Source organism: Anthonomus grandis, chromosome 10 (assembly GCF_022605725.1).
Source record: "Anthonomus grandis grandis chromosome 10, icAntGran1.3, whole genome shotgun sequence".
Classification (NCBI taxonomy): Eukaryota; Metazoa; Arthropoda; class Insecta; order Coleoptera; family Curculionidae; genus Anthonomus; species Anthonomus grandis.
The window spans coordinates 27,882,800-27,901,182 of record NC_065555.1 but is presented as its reverse complement, the minus strand read 5'-3'; the positions used below and the strand labels follow the sequence as shown (position 1 = coordinate 27,901,182).

At 31.6% G+C, this 18,383-nt stretch overlaps 1 protein-coding gene across 1 annotated transcript in view; it reads right to left on the bottom strand.

The window, feature by feature from the left end:
- Positions 1 to 18,383, bottom strand: part of LOC126741140 (titin-like) — a 177,162-nt gene that overhangs the window by 61,317 nt on the left and 97,462 nt on the right. Inside the window, exons 14-17 of the mRNA XM_050447482.1 lie at positions 17,582 to 17,915; positions 10,999 to 11,147; positions 4,918 to 5,051; positions 4,507 to 4,696 (exon numbers count right to left, since the gene is read on the bottom strand). Of these exons, the coding sequence (XP_050303439.1) occupies positions 4,507 to 4,696; positions 4,918 to 5,051; positions 10,999 to 11,147; positions 17,582 to 17,915 (807 nt within the window). The remainder of the gene's footprint in view (positions 1 to 4,506; positions 4,697 to 4,917; positions 5,052 to 10,998; positions 11,148 to 17,581; positions 17,916 to 18,383) is intronic.

Here is an 18,383-nt window from a genome sequence, read left to right as displayed (position 1 = left end):
AATTTTGTTGCATCTGCGGCTCGCTCTATCACATTCTCAATTTGAAGTGCAATTCCGTTTCGGACTTGTTGTTTATGTCCCATTATTTGTGATTAATTATAATAATATTTGTTAATTGTTAAGTTTGTTAATAATACAATAAATACTACAAGATTTTTTAAAATTTTTTGGGAATGAAAGTATATACACGAATATAAAAATATAATAATATGCTGCTAAAATAAATCATTTGTTAATTTAATATTAATATAATTTCTGAAGGCGATGGTAAAGTTTCTAACCTAATATTGATTGGCAAAAATATCTACGCCATACGTTTTTTCTCACCTGGATGACGTAACGACAAACGGGTATAATTTCGACTTTACAGGTACTTCTTTAGTACTTTGTTGGTTGATATTTTTAAAACAAATATTTTGTTTTAGCTTTAGAATTTGTGCATAACAACATGTTTGGAATGCGAATATTTGATTTTATCCAACTACTGCTATTATTTTGACCACAACTGTATAAATCTTTAAGCCTAATTTTCACAGGTTTCTAGAAGTCTGATCAACTTGAAACTTTGCAAACGGATCAAGGACCGATGACAATGCAATAACAGTTTCCCATTATCTTTATTAGGACTGTCAGGATTAATGAATTCTTTTTTAGATTCTCTGTAGGAGAATAAGAGAAAATATGACAGAGATATCTGTCTACAACTTACTCTTTCGAACTTGCTTGGTCTTTAGGGTAGTTGCATTCTTACCGTGTTTATTCCTTACACATGCGTGGGTTTATATTTATATACAAAGGCTTCTGATTAATTAAAACAAAATAATCAGAACATGAATTTCGAAATTATTTTACGGAACAAAATTTGGCAAGCAACAAAGGTATCGTGATAAAAATATTTTAATTGGTAAGGTTTTATTGATTAAGGTACATTAAACAATTATGAATTAAAATAGTTCAAAAAAACTAAAAACGCTTTTATGGCTAATCAAACTAAAAAGTAGAAAATAATTTTTAATTACAAAGAGTTTTTATTACAGTAGTAGAGGGTCGGATAATCAATCATAATTACCTTAAATGAAAATTATGATAAAATTTAAGTTATTAGCAGAATAATTCAAATCCAAGTAAAAAGCGTGGGGTGCATTTTACTTCATTTTGATAACTTTTCTCTCATAGATAGTTGCCAATAAAATAATTGTTATATTAAATATATCGAGCACCACACGCTTTTTACTATGATTTGAATTATTCTGTTAATAACTTAAATTCTATTATGATTTTTATTGAGGTAATGCATTATGATTGATTGTCCAACTTTCTACTGTAATAAAAACTCTTTGTAATTAAAAATTATTTTCTACTTTATAGTTTAGCCATAAAGGTGTGTTTTTTTTTTAGTTTTTTTAAACTATTTTAATTCATATTTGTTTATTGTACTTTAATTAATAAAACTTTATGAATTAAAATTTTTAATCACGATAAACTCCTTATTTGCTTGCCAAATTTTATTCCGTAAAATTTCGAAAATTATGTTCTGATGATTTTGCTGTAATTAATAAGAAGCCTTTGTATATGAATATTAATAATTTAAATATTTCAGTTATAATAAGTCATTAGTTGGTTCTACTTTCTTTCAGACTGAAGCAAGAAGACCATTGCATATTATAAGCATTTTTTAAGGTTCATTACGCTTTTTATGACTGATAAGTATAATGACAAAAGGAAGAGAAAGTATACTCAAAGTCAAAGTCTCACAAATCAGGCGTCTATTAAAAGGTTACGCGTTTCGCCGCATTAGGGCATCATCAGACCTAAATAATATTATCAAAAATATAATAATAAGGAACAAAACGCTAATTAACAGAAAATACATACCTACCTCATCTAAATACAAAAACTACACACTGACTCTCACTAACATAAATAAAAATTTTAAATATAATATGTCTACAACATCGTGTACCGTTATTGACTAAAATATGAGCTTTAAAACGCCAACAAAAACGTGAACGTAACGTGAACAAAAATAAAAAAGTTTTTAAAAAAAATTAAATGGGGATCGAACCAGAGACCATTGGATCTGAAGTCTGAAGTATATACAGTACCAAGCAAAAGTGGAGAAACATTTTTAAAGTTCTTAGTTTATGTTTGCTTATTGAAAGCAATACACAATAATATTTTGTTAATTAATAAAGAATAACCTGTAAATATGCATCGAGGTATTACTTTGGCGGTAAGTATAAAACAGTTGATAATATCAAAATATCAATCGGATGTTAAGCAAGCAATCATTGCTAAGCAGTTAGGATTAAACCGCTCAGTCGTTTCCAAAACCATAAAGTTACACCGCATTAGGAACTCATTAATAAGTCCACCTAAAACTGGTAGGCCTAGAAAAACGACGCCTAGAGTTAACGAGAAGATTAAATCCTTAGCTCTTAAAAATCCATTTAACACAGCAGTGGATATAAAATCTCTACTAGACGATGTAAATATTAGTGTCCATACAGTTCGAAAACGTTTAAGGGACAGTGGCTTGCCGGCAAGAAAACCATCCAAGAAACCCTTCATTTCGAAGAAGAATCGAACCGCCCGACTTCAATTTGCACATGACCATTTAAACTGGTCAGAAGCAAGATGGGAATACAGTATTATTTTCGGATGAAAGTAAGTTTAATTTATTTTCTTCTGATGGTATTTTATGGGTCAGGCGTCCTAAAAATAAAAGAGTTGATCCAAAGTATACTTTGGGAACTATTAAGCATGGAGGGGGAAATGTACAAGTGTGGGGTTGTTTCTCTGGTATGGAAATGGGCCCCATTGTCAAAATTGATGGGATTATGGATCGGTTTAAATATTTAGAAATATTAACTGATAATATGTTGCCATATGCAGAGGAAAACATGCTATTGCAATGGAGGTTTCAACACGACAATGATCCAAAGCATACAGCTAAAATTATAAACAAATTTTTTGAGGATAAAAAAATAACTGTTGTTAAGTGGCCAGCTCCTTAGAGTCCTGACCTTAATGCCATAGAGGATCTATGGGATTTAGTAGACAAAAAAATTCATAAGGAACATCCCGAAAAATTTTAAAATGGAGACGAGTTGTTTGAAGCAGTTGAAGCTGCATGACATTCTGTACCCAAGGAGACCTTAGGGAATCTGATTGGATCTATGAAAAGGAGATGCCTTGCAGTTATTAAAAATAAGGGATATGCAACTAAATATTAATTTTTTGTTATTATATATTTTCTTTAAATATGTGTTTCTCTATTTTTGCTCCCTGTTTTTTTTAATTAATTTACATATGGCTTTATAATAAGTAGAATTATATTGTTTATGTTTTATTTTTATTATCTAGTTTGGTGTAGTATTATAGGATAAAAAAAATTTAGTTAACTTTAATAAAATAAATTTAAAAATAAAAAAAAAAGTTTCTTTACTTTTGCTCGGTACTGTACCTTATCGTCAAACCGGGGTAATGATATAGTATACGAGTATTTACATAATATGAGAAGTGATAAAACGATGTTAACAAGATTAAATTTAATTCATATTTTAGTTAATAACGGTACACGATGTTGTAGACATTATATTTTATATTTTTATTTATGTTAGTGAGAGTTAGTGTGTAGTTTTTGTATTTAGATGAGGTAAGTATGTCTTTTCTGTTAATTAGCGTTTTCTTCCTTATTATTATATTTTTGATAATTTTATTTAGATCTGATGATGCCCTAATGCGGAGAAATGCGTAAACTTTCAATAGACGCTTGATTTGTGAGACTTTGAGTATACTTTCTCTTCCTTTGACCATATATCTAAGCCTCTTTGAGAATAATGGATGATTATTTTGATAAGCATAATGTTTATGAACACAAGGTTATTGCTTTTTATCGCCCTGAGGATGGTCTAAGATAAGCCAAAACGTCGGCAGTATTAAAATTTAAAACCTGAGTTTTATTTGACCTCAGATCCAACTCACTTAACAAGAAACATAAAAGATTTTTGGGTCACAAAAAAAGGGGACTTTTATTCCTTTTAAAAGTTATTATTAAATAGATCAATTTATCTTGCACAAACTATAGCTTTTACGGGACCAACTAGGACGACAAAATAGCGCCCAAAAGAGTGCACAATTCGCAGTCTGACGCAATGGGTGATGAACCATATCTGGTGAGGATATAGTCTTTTCTTTATCATACCTTAATAGTTGGATATATACTGCATGTACTTCCTTTTCTAATGCATTAATCTCCTATCTGTAATATTAATTTGTCAGTACGGTATATATCGATTGTTAAATATTGTGGTTATTTTTTAATAATCTTATCAAAAATTAATTTTCTTATGGGCCACCATGTATTAAAGAAAACTTGTAGCACGAAAAATATAAATGCTACAAGCCACTGAAAAAACTGAAATATCCTAGAACCTAAGCGAATTACATAAAACAAAATTATATATAGAAACAAATTATTTATACGTTTTTAAAGGATATTACCTGTGGTACTCTCTCGTGGGCGGCTATGGGCGAAAGAGAGGGTATTTTGGCTTCCTGTGGTTTCTCGGGTTCTTTTTGAATAGTTGGTAAAGTTGCTGCCGCAGGAACTGTTAATTTAGGCCTACTCGGCTCAATTTTTTTCCCTTGGGGTCGCCTAATGGCTGGTGGTTTATTAACGTTTACCATTGGTCTATAAATAATTAAACGCATTAATAATTATTTATGGTAAAGATAAAAATATGAAAAAAAAGAGAAAACAAACATGGTATTTTATTGCGAACCAAAATGCGCAACTTTGCCACATCATTTGTATCTCTTACCTATTGTAAGAACACTATGATTACCAGTGTTCCAGAACAAGAAAAGGCCGAAATTTGTAATTATTTACGTATTTCAGTAAATATTAGTTACCTGGTTGCGATATTTGCGACCTCCGACACAGGTTTCACTGCTTGTTGAAGTCGTGCACTAGCCTTGATGGCTTCTAACTGTTCCGCCACCTGTCGGTCCAAGTCCGCATCATCTGTGCCCTGAATTTTTCTTACCTAGCAGCAAAGAAAAAACAAAACTTTAAATTTTATAAGGAAAGTTTATATTCAGTTGTGCGGTCAGTTTTATAAAGAACTGTAGAAAATAATAGCGTAGAGTTAAAATAAACAAGACTCTGAAGATGTAAATATCTTCATAATAGAGAGAAAGTTTAGCAGGTTTAAGACCTCGAATAACACTGATTTTGTTCCTGGGGAAATGCCAACGTTTAATCAACGTTGGTAACGGTCATAATCAAAATTATGAGCCAATGAAAAATGATGCTGAGTCAAAGTCCTTTTTGTTCTAGTTGATGATTTTACTTTCGTATTTGTTCTGACTCATTCTGCTAGTCGGTCCAGTATAACTCTCATCACAATTACAACATGGAACCTTGTACATTAAATTAGAAGATAGATCTTTAGCAATAGGGTCTTTTTAATTAGCGAAAATAGACCCTATTATTGTTACCCTATTTGTGTTACAAAATTTATAATAGTATTTCTTACTTTTCCAGAAAGTCCTTTGATGTATGGGAATTTAAAATAATTCACTGGTTCACGTTCTGTGTAAGAAGAAACAAGTTTATTTTTATTAAAATTGGTAAAAATTCTATTAATAAAGATTTTATAGATATTTTGTTTAAGTAACATCTTAATTATTTTATTATTTTCATGAAATTCTGTATTACTAATACGATGTCACCTGTAAAGTAAACATTTGACTTTTGACGACTTGTGGACTAGGCATGAGAAGATTGATAGTTAATAACCTTCTAAAAGCAGTGGGTTTGTTATGCCACTTCGTATAAATTACACCAGTGGTATTCTGAATGAGCATAAAATCTAAAAATTAGATTTTGTTTTGTTAAACTAAAGACGTGGATATTAATTATTAAAGAAAGTTAAAACATCGATGACCTTTACTTGGGGACAACCGAAAATCGTATAATCCACGATTTTAATACTTACAGTAATGGCCAAAAGTAGATAGACAAATGATTTTTTTTTAAAAATCAAAGGAAATAAAAATTCTATAATAAAGATATTTAAGTATATTATTGGCAACATAAACATGTATAAAAATAATAAAACATTCTTTAGAAACAATCACCTAATTTGGTAAATAATAAGAAATAACTAAATATACGCTGGACAAAAGTAGATAGACAAATTTAAAAAATAACCAAAACTCTTTTTTTTTGAAGTATTTTTTTTTTAATTACAAACTAAACTATCTACAATATTAGTATTTTGTAAAATACCCATTATTGTCTATTACAGCCTGACATCTACGTGGCATTGATTCAATAAGATTGTCTATGAGTTTAAAACCCATATTTTTTCATTTCTGTTGCAACCGTTTGAATAATTTACGTTTATTTGAATAGTTTGTATCCCTAATATCACGATCTACAATTTCCCTAAATTTTCGATGGGATTAAGATCGGGTGACTGGGATGGCCATTTTAAAACTGATATTTTTTCTTCTTCGGAAAATTGCTTCATAATTTTGGAGGAATGCTTCGGGTCATTATCTTGCTGGAATTGGAATCTCAATGGTAAATTGTCTTTGACATAGGGCAACATAACATCTCTGAGAATATCCCTGTACATAAACCTGTCCATTATGCCCTCTATGCAATGTAACTGGCCTATTCCATAACCTGAGAAGCAACCTCAACCCATCACTGATCCACCTCCATGCTTAACTGTGGGTTTTGTGTACTTGGGATTCAAACGCTGGCCAGAAGGACGTCCAATATATTAAATTCCATCGGAATGAAACACATTAAACTTCGATTCGTCGCTCCAGCAAACACGTTTCCATTCATGCTTTGTCCGGTGTATACGCTGACGGGCAAATTCCAATCGAACTAAGCGATTCTTTTTTGAAAGCAATGGTTTTTTTGCTGGCCTACGTGCAAATAGATTCTCTTCTACCAACCTTCGTCTTACAGTCCTTATGGACATATTACAAATCCCTAGAGCCTGTATTTTCTATCTGAATTTGACGAGAAGTCATGAAAGGGTTATTCTGGATAATTTGTTTTAATTTGCGTACAGCTCTAATGTCCATTTTTTTTGGTCGACCAGATTTATTTTTTGGCTCTAATGATCCTGCCCTTTCATATCTTTTGATAATTGCCCAAACAGCTTTTCTTTTGACATCAAATCTACGAGCAATATCAATTTGACGATCACCCGCGCGATATGCATTAATAATGCGTTGTCTTATCTAATTCCGCGTGGCATGTTGTACCTTGAGTTAAAGAGAAGCAATACTATACTAATTTTATTTTAAAAATATCTAGAAAAAAAAAATCCAAAATTGTTTTTGTCTATCTACTTTTGACCAGCTATATTTATATTATTGCTTTATCTGATAGCAAGCAAAATATTTAACTGAAATTTATTGATATCTTTTTATAGACCGCCTTACAAATAACAATAATTTAAAATCTAGGGGACCTGTGGGTAAATTTTTAAACAATTATATGAAAATAATACTTTGTCTATCTACTTTTGGCCACTACTGTATCTCATCTCATCCATCACAAAGTTAGCCAGTACTCAACTAGCTGGACTTTGCCATCGATGAGATACCAAGTTGAAGGTATAACTCACCATTGAATTGGAAATAACTGATTTCATTTATTTCACTAAATAATGCATGTGGCAGTGTAGTAGCTGAGATATAACTCCATCTAGATTATAATTAGTTCCATCTAGTTACAAATCTCTTTGGCATAGCAGTAAACAAAAATGACACGGCTAGAGAAACAAGAATTTTTTTCCTGTGCAAGAGAACTGTATAAAATTCACGAAATCGAAATAGTTAGTATGATATTAGAATGAAATTAAGTTAAAGTAACTTGTGAGAGAATAGAAAGGACAAGTGACACAGTGACAGTGGACAATCTAGACGGTAAAAAGGTGCGTTAATGCAACTTACAGCAGTGCTCAAATTTAACTTCGTTTTATGGGTATTTCTTAGACCATACAACTTTGGAGACACAACATTGTGTACTGTAAGACTCCTATAAGCATTAACCTGTATATAACCTTATGAACTTATGAAATGTAACCATATAATCTCTTAATAAGACTGTTGATCTTGGTTTGAAATTTAGAAGTTGGATGTAAGTTGTAAAAATTTATTTTTTTTTTAATCTGTAAGAATAATACGATTTATTTTAGGGTAGTTATACTTGCTTTTTCTACAGAAATTGAGAATATTATTAAATGCAGAGCCTCTGATATAATGTTGATCTTGTTCACTAAAAGATTAAATAATAAATTCAAGATCTTTAATTAATAATAAGAGTATTGTATACAAAATTTTAGCGTTCCAATATAACCAATCGGTAGATATCCAATAGGACAGCAATATAATTAATTTATTTACTTCATATAACCACATACATAAATATAATGCATAACATAGACATACAAAATTACGAATTATGCACCTAAATAACCGAATATCTGCATGTGCTTTACAAAATAAAAATTATTAAAGTATACCCTAACCATTATAAAAAAAGAGCCACAATAACAAACATACAAATGAATACACATCATCCTACCCCCAGCCCTAATTAACTTTGATAAAAATCTAACCTAGATGAAGAGTTCTCTAAGTTTTGTTCTATTTTCGAAAATAAAGTTTTTACATAATTTTTCAAATGTTTTGAGCCTCTAAACACTCTTGATGTTGTTTAGAATTAAATTAAAAATTTTTGGTGCAAGATAGTTTAAAGATCTCTTGTTCAAATTTCAGTTAATTTTTTGAGTAACTAAGTGTTTGTTTACGCAATTACTGGTATTATAAGAATGCATTACATAGTCATTTTTTTCGTTATTTTTTTTATAAAGCAGCATTCCTCTAATACATAGATTAATCGAACATCAAACATATCGCTGGAGTATAACAGATTTGTTCAGTAGAGCTTATTTTTTTCAAACACAACTTTTAATATATAGTTCTGCACTACGTTTAGGGAATTTAAAGGAGTTTTGATACAGACCTCCCCATACAACAATACCATATCTGATAAGTGACTCCACCAAGGATTTATATACGGATATTAATAATTTCTTGCATACAATTTGCCTTAAGATATAAAGTGTTCGTAATCGCTTTCGAATATTCTTAGTTAGATTTAAAATATGCTCGCTCCATTTTAAATGCTTATCCACTGTAACACCCAAATATTTAGTAAAAGAGACCTCTTTAATTACATCTTTATATTGTTTATCGTAACCTACATTTAAAGAATGGAATGTTGGGCGGTTTGCTTCAGCTAAAGAAAATGCAATATAATGTGTTTTAGATATGTTGAGTGAGAGCTTAAATGTGTCTAACCATATTTTTTATTTTACGAATGCCCATAATTGTGCTTCTCATAAGATATTACAAATCCGTTTCACAATTTTTAGATCTGTTAGTGAATTAATATACAAAATGAAGAGTAATGGGCCCAGTACACATTTTTTATTATCGTCGAGTAAATTTGTAATTTGTTTAGTAAGCTGATAGAGGTACTAGGTCTGTGGTACTAGATCCACTAAGAAAACCATATTGGTGTTTGGATATTAAGATGATTTTTTTCTTTAAATATGTCAATAATCTGTCTTTAAGGCATTTTTCAAAGATTTTTGAAAAATTATTTATGTCGATAATTGCTGATTTAAAAATAGGCGAAACAACTGAAACTTTAAATTGTTCAGGGACTTTACCTGCGGCAAAAATTAGGTTAATAATGTGAACTAGGGGACGAGTTAAAGATTGATGTGCCTTTTTAATAAATCTAGATGTAAAATTATCAATTCCAGGAGAACTATCATTCTTAAAACTATTTATTTGTATGGTTACTTCGTTTTCATTAGCTGAATTTAAAAATAATGAATCAACTACTTGAACAGGATCCTCCAATAACATATTTTGAGTTTCTGTACATATCTAATCCTACATTAATGAAATATTTATTGCAATAATAGCTAGTTCTCTGGGGTCATTAAAATAGACATTTCCGATCTTATTTAAAATTGGTAAAGAATTTTTTGCTTTTTAATAGGCTCAATTATTGAAAAAAATAGACTTATTCACGTATTTAGAAAAAATATTAACTTAAACAATCTAAGCTCAATAATTTTTAAATACAATAATTTACTTAAGAATTTTTCATATACCCAGGAACTAAGGTTTTATCTACCGACCTCTGGGCTCGTTTCTCTTTCGATTGAATTAAATATAACGAAAGGTAACGTTAAGGGTTTTAAATTCATATTTCTTCTAAATACGTAAATGAAATACGTACCCCGCACAAGTGGGCAATAAGGAATTATGCAAAAAACGTTAACCGTAGATAGGATACGCATTATTTTATTAAAGAATGAAGAAGTTGTAATTTTAGGTCTTATTTTAATCATAGAGTAAGATGACACCTAAAAGTTATACGTTGTTAGTTAATTGTAAAATGAATTACTGTTCTAAAAGAATAATCTTAAGTTTTTGACCTCTTGAACCACCGGCAATTGAGTATAGTTAATCAATGCATGAAAGTTGGAAGAAATATTAAGAACCACTCGCCACCTTACAAAATTACCGATGATTTATTAAAAAATAATAATATATAAAGTCCAGTGCAACGATATATTAGAATGGTCACCCGTCAAAACACCAGCATTTTACTTCTCAAACAATGTAAATAGAAAGTGGATGACATTGTTTGGCAGGTGGAATGCTGGTGTTTTGATGGGTGACCATTCTAATATATGGTTGCACTGGACTTTAAAAAATTTAATCAAATTATGGTTTCGGGAAAAGCTATGTTTATTCTCTAGGTCCTGATTGAATTGAATACAGGAAGGTTTTGACGTGAAAATAGAGTATACTTGTTGCAAATAAATTATTTAAAAAAAAATTATTAAAAGCTTTTTTAAAAGTTATTAACCTTACCGTTTGTCCTAGTTGGTTTTTGATCAAGATAGTCTTCTGAGGCTTGGCTCTTTGTGCAATCTTCTTCGAGGGAGCTATTGGTTTGGCAACGGGTTTAGTCGCCGGCATTAGTAGCCCGCTCGGATGAGCGGCCATCGGTGTTGTCGTACCTAATTAATAAAAGGTTTATTAAATTGCCAGATAAAGACAAAAGAAAGGACGTAATCTTAATTCTATTAAATTATAATTCTTTCAGGAACAAAGACTACAATTTAATTACGTACATAGCATAAATAATAATAAACTTAATTAGTTAATAAATATAATTTTAAAACATTTAAAAAAATAAATAAATTCAATAGTACACATAATTACCCATGGAGAAGCAGCTTAATATTAACTTTAAAAGTATTTGAAAGAAATCGTCCATTATCTCAAAGAGACCTACGTAAGTAGAGAAAAAATAAAAACCCTAAGTCTCGGTATCAAAATATATATACACTATCGGCAAAAAGTGGAGAAACATTTAAAATATTGTATTATTTTTAGCTGTATAACACTTATTTTCTTACCGAGGTCTAATATTAAATCTCTTTGGAATGTATTTTGTTTTGTTGCCAATAAATATTGAAATACCCGCCTTTTTTATAAATAATTTTATTTGTATGATTTAGCAGAGGCAAAAAGTGAGGAAAAAATCCTGTATTATCTCTTTGTTTTTTTTTTAAATTTTGCAAATTGTATGACTGCAATTGAGTTAATTAATATTCAGTTAAACCTAGGTTGTATCGTATATGGATTTAAAAATGCCCCGCGGATACAGCTTATCGGACGATGTAAAAAAATAATTGTTGACAAATTTAATAGTGGGCAAAAGCAAGCTTTAATAGCTAAAGATTTAAATCTTAATAGATCAATTAAAAGCAAGGTTATTTGCTTTTGGAAGATCAGAAAAACTTTTAAAAGCCCCCCCAAGACCGGAAGACCCAGAAAAACTAATGATGCTGAAGATAGAAAAATTAGGAGTTTTGTAACCAGTAACCCATTTGCTTCAGCTAGTAGTGTTAAACAAGAGTTTCCAGAAGTTTCACTCTCAATTCGAAGCATTCGGTATCGCCTTAGGGAAATGGGACTGTATGGGCGGCGTCCAGCAAAGAAACATTTTACTTCCCCTAAGAAAAGGGCTGCTAGACTACAGTTTGCAAGGGATCATCTTTCACGGACCGTGGAAAAATGGAAAAATGTTTTATTTTCGGATGAGAGCAAATTCAATTTGTTTGGATCCGATGGTGTAAAGTGGGTAAGACGTCCGAAGAGTTGTAGACTTAAACCTAAATACGCTTTGTCCACTATGAAACATGGCGGCGGAAATGTTATGATGCGGGGATGTTTTTCAGGAAGAGGTGTTGGTCCATTAGTGCGTGTAGCTACGTAAGGTAAAATTGATCGTTTTTGATATCTGCGCATTCTTGAGCAGCAAATGCTTCCACATGCTAAAGACAACATGCCATTATTGTGGACGTTTCCACACGATAACGATCTAAAGCATACCTCTGTACTTGTGAAACAGTGGTTAGTTAGCAATAAAGTTAATGTCATGAGGTGGCCTGCTCAGAGCCCGGATATTAACCCTATAGAAAATCTTTGGGAAGAATTGGATCGACGTCTACGACAAAAGAACAAGGCTAAATTCAGAAACCAGGATGAATTATTTCAATTAAATAAAATATGGTTGACCATAAGTCCAGAATATATTAACAAACTATTGCTGTCAATGAATTTAAGATGTATAGAAGTTATTAAGACTAAGGGTTATGCAACCCGAGATTAATTGTACTCTATGGAAAAATTAAATACATAAATTGTTTCTCCACTTTTTGCCTTTTATTAAAATAATAAAAAATCTTAAGTAAAGTTTCATTGTGCCCCATTAAAGTTATTTTCTAAATAAGTAAATAAATATTTTAAGCCTTCCTGGTTCAATCCTCTAGGAAGGCAAGATGGCACCCTTAGAATCTTAAATTGAAACTGTTTTAAAAAGCGTTCAATTCTCTTTTCCGTGGTATCCTACTTTGTTGCTTTTCGCATAATCTCGTTTTAAAGTTGAAGAAAAACTTGCCTGCATTGAGATTTTGGTTTTCAGGAATGTAGTCTTATGGTTGGAACCTTTGGTGTGATGCTCAAATTACGAGACAGTTTTACCACTAACCAAAACTCTTTATTTTTAATCTCGACACGTGTTTCGCTAACGATGTTAGCATCTTCTTCTCTAATTAAAATTAATTAAAACTTCTTCTCCCGTTTTAATCTTCTCCCGAAGATGCTAACATCGTTAGCGAAACACGTGTCGAGATTAAAAATAAAGAGTTTTGGTTAGTGGTAAAACTGTCTCGTAGTTTCAGGAATGTGCTTATAGAAAAACTATTGTATTGGGTCTCCTTGTAGTGATTAGAACAGTAGGTTACACCGTTAAAATCATTGAATAATAGGAAGATATTCTTAAGAATTCATTTCCTGTTTATTGGTTATTTTACTTCGATCAAAATAGCATTTTATTTGCGAAAGAGAAGTTTCTACAATAAAATACATAGGATTTATTTAAGCACTATCTTATAAGTTGCTGAAAATGTTCTCCATTTTCCTATAAACAATACTCTAAAACTCCTCTCTTATAACATTTTGAAAAACTTCTCCGGGAATTGACTGGCCTTCTGTTGCAATTCGTCTTTTAAGATCAGCAATATTAGCAGGTTGTGTTTTATAAACAATGGGTTTAAGATGTCTTCAAAGAAATAAGTCTAAGAGTGTTAAATCCGGTGATTCATTGGTGACCATTCACAATTCATCCGGTGATTATTCAATTGGTTCAATTCATTAGTCCGGGAATCCTGAATTACTCTCTGTACCAAGTTGAGCTCTACCTCGTGGGTCATATGAGGATCGCCCCTCCAGAATATTTCGTGAGGTGCACATACACAACATCCTGAAAAATTAAATGTTTGGGCTGGCATTTTTGGTAAACATATCGTAGGCCCCTTTTTTTACCTGGCAATTTAACAGGAGAGATGTACCTGGAGTTATTAGAAAATACAATTCATCCCGCATTAGTGGAGATACTAGAAAATAACAACGAGTACTTGGAAAATCGTCGAGTATTTCAGCAAGATGGGGCGCCACCCCACTATGCTGCAAGGGTTCGTCAATATTTGGACCAAACGTTTCCAGGACAATGGATTGGAAGAAGAGGAGCTATTGAATGGCCTCCACATTCTCCGGACTTAAGCCCGTTAGATTTTTTTTATGGGGCCATTTAAAAACTAAAATTTATGCTAGTCAGCCAACATCGCTAGACCATTTGCGACAAAGAATAATTGATGAATGTCGTCAAATCACCCCAGAAATTTTGCAAAATGTACGGGAAAGGTTTGGACAAAACCTGTATTATTGTATGGAAGTCGAAGGCCAACATTTTGAACTTACATTTTTCATTCTTAACATTTTTGAATTTACTTGATTGATTTTATCTTTAAGCCCTTTATTTAAAATTATACTTGTTAACATGTTTTTTGTAACTTTTATTAGCCCCTGTATCGACTAGGCAAATAGTAACGATTTAAAACTTTAGGGTTATAATCCACATAAAAATACCTTCAAAATAAGGTATCACTCGACCCCCCGTTCCATTTAAAATTTGTCAGCCTTGCTAGGGCTTTGCCCTCAGGGGAGCGAAACTAGCAAAAAAATGTTTCCCCCTTGAATCAAAAATTGACGGGTCCGAGGATTTTTTCGCAAATGTTCTGAGGGAACCAAAATAGGCTCTGTTTGGTTTTCAAATGGCCACCCTGTATTTAAAAGTGAACTTTTAAGAATTGTTGCAAGGTAAGTTATTTATATTAGCTTTTAATAATAATTATTTTTGTTTTAGAAATAAACCAGAGCGAAAATATCTAATAGATGATCTGGCTGAGCAGTTTGGTCATAAAGTTCTTCGCCTGCCACCATATCACTGTATGTTTAACCCAATCGAACATATATGGGGCACATCAAAATCCTATTACAATAAGCACATTGACAGGGATGGCAATTCACACCAAGACTGCTTAAACATGCGGCATCAAGCCTTACAACCATAAACCACGATATATGGAAAAATACAATCACACATACGGAAAAGGAAATTTTAAAATGGTACAAGAGGGAGCAAATAATGGATCGACAAGATGTTCTTCCTCGTATATTTTATATTGGAAATGATGATAGTGACTCTAGTAGTTCTGAGACAGAATCAGATCAGTACTAAACAAAAAATATAATTTTCGTATTATTATACAGGGTGTTACAAAATTCGGTGCAAATATTTTAGGAGTGTATTGTTGGAGTTAAAATAAGACTTTTTTCCTATAAACACGTATCCTAAAATGCACTTACTCAGAGCTACAGCCCGTGCAAATTGCTTGAAGAAAATCGATTATTTGGGACACTGACTACAGTTATGCGTCAAATCTTCTAAAAATTTGCATTGTTTTGGGTCTTCTTGACATTTTCCTACCCAAAAATTGGCCCCAACCCAATTTTAGGTAAGGATTTTGGAAGGACTTACCTTTACTATAGCCCTATCTTATATCTGCCATTCAACATGAAATTTGAAAATCCAGAACACAATTAAATTAGCCATGAAAAAATCTAAAATAATCGTTTTTGGCATTTTTTCGATAAAATGAATTTGATTTGACCAAAAATAAACAGTCACAGCTCATTTCGTTTTTTCTAATATGATAGTTTAATGGGGTGTAAGAATGCTTCCCTTTCATCCATCAGGGATTTTCTCGAAAACGATGGTGTTGCTAGATTTTTAAATTTCTTATAGGAAAGATAAGATAGCAGCCATCAGAAGGGTAGGTTTTCCTGAATTCTCCCCTAAAATTGGATTTACACCATTTTCGCGGCGGAAAATTAAAAAGAATTGACGCATAATTGTAGTTACGGTTCCAAATAATTTCCGATATTCCAAATAGTTCCGATTTTTTTTCAAGCAATTTACACGGGCTGTAGCTCTGAGGGGATACATTTTAGGATACATGTTTATGGGGAAAAAAAGTCTTATTTTAACTCCAACAATACGCTCTTATAATATTTGCACCGAATTTTGCAAAACCCTGTATATTATTTTGTATTTGTTAAAAAGCTTTCTGTTTATTTGCCCCAAAAAAAAAAAATTTAGGCAAAATTATTAAGCATTTATTCTTTAAACTAAGGGGGGTGTTAATATTTATTATACTTTAATAATTTAAAACTTAACAATAGTATATAAATAAAGTGCTTTACCTGTTTACCAGGTAGTAGGTGAGATCGGGTGAATTTAGGCTAATAAAACAGATAATCAGAAATTATAACTTACAAAAAAAAAAATATAACTTACAATAATAATTATTAAAACTCATAATTTCCTATTATCATAACATTTAGATACCCAAATTTATTACAATCCGGCAACCGCGCTCTCAAGTAAGCAGCGAGATGGACGATGACGTGCAACGCTTTTTATTTTGTATGAAGTGTATACAGTGCGTCCCACTTAAGGGTTAGCCACCCCTGTAAAATGTTTGTTTCTTGACCAATTTTCAAAAACTTTTTTTTGTTGGATAGATGGTCAAAAATGGCACTTATGAGCCAAGTTCGACATTTAGAGAAAGTAGGTCATGGCCTACTGTATTCAAGTTTGAAGTGCGAAAAATCGAGAAGTAGTATTAGCGATATTTATTTTTGAAAAATGGTATTGGATTATTGTTCAGGACCACTTAAAACATAAGTGTACCAAATTTGGTTATGATAGTATACATAGCGTGTTGAAATAAATTGGAGTCAAATTTTTAAACGGCGCAATAACATCTTAATCAAATACGAATATTTTTTAAATTTTTGGCTAATTGGCATGCGTCTTGAGAACACAAAGGTTGGAAATATCCTTCAATAAACAACAATCGATCATATTATCATGGATATTTCCAACCTTTGTGTTCTCAAGACGCATGCCAATTAGCCAAAAAGTTAAAAAATATTCGTATTTGATTAAGAATGTTATTGCGCCTTTTAAAAATTTGACTCCAATTTATTTCAACACCCTGTATACTATCATAACCAAATTTGGTACACTTATGTTTTAAGTGGTCCTGAACAATAATCCAGTACCATTTTTCAAAAATAAATATCGCTAATACTACTTCTCGATTTTTCGCACTTCAAACTTGAATACAGTAGGTCATGACCTGCTTTCTCTAAATGTCGAACTTGGCTCATAAGTGCCATTTTTGACCATCTATCCAACAAAAAAAAGTTTTTGAAAATTGGTCAAGAAACAAACATTTTAGAGGGGTGGCTAACCTTTAAGTGGGGCACACTGTATGTTGAAATTCAAAAATACATGTTTAGTTTCTATATTGATATTTTGCTATGTACTAAATTATTGTTATTACTATGTTTTGAATAAATTTAAATTGTTTTTTTTTTTTTTTTGGAAATGATAAATCATGAAAGCCAATTAAAATATATAATTTTAAGAGTATAAAACACAGAATATTTAAAATGGGTGAAAGAATATACTTACCCGGTAAAGTAATTGCAATGCTCTTAGCAACCTGTGACCCCGTGGGCGCGGTGGCCGCAATAGCCGTTTCCAGTAACGCTTTCGGGAAAGTCCCTTTAATAATGGTTTTCGTTTTGGAGCCTCCTTGTCCCATAAAAGCCTTCTGCTGTTGCGGCGTCAGCACCAAACGCGTCTGTTGCCCCTGCGCATTGGTCACTATCATTATTTTGTTCCCAACTACCGGATTATTAGATTCGGGTAAAGTCAATGCGGCCGAAAGCGTCGCAGGGGTGGTAAGTTTCGACTGCGGGATTACCGCTGATTTCTTTATTATTGAAGATTTTATTGGTTTAACCTAAAAATAATTGTGGAAATTACATACATATTTTAAAAGTTTGTAGACAATAAATAAATAACGACTTTTATTTAAACAGAAATGTATATAATAAATAAATGTTCCCATACAATAGCTCACCTCTACTTTAAGTCTGGCCCAAGCTAGCTTAAAGCTATTTAAATGAACGAGACAAAAATAGTATAATATTTTTTTATTCAGTGCGGCTCTTAATTGTTCCCTCTCCCTTTTTTTATTTCTATTTAAAATAATTAAACTATAGATAACACAGAAATGTAACAATTTCGCTACAGAAGATGTTGAAAATGTGCACCATTAACTTCAAGATAGTAAAATAATCTATTGTAGAATTTTTGGAAACTGGCAACATCAATATTGCAACATGCATCAATTATGTGGAGTCTGTCAGACGCCGCGCGAGTACTTTTGTTAAAATGTTCATCGATTTTTTGGCAAAATGGTAAGTTA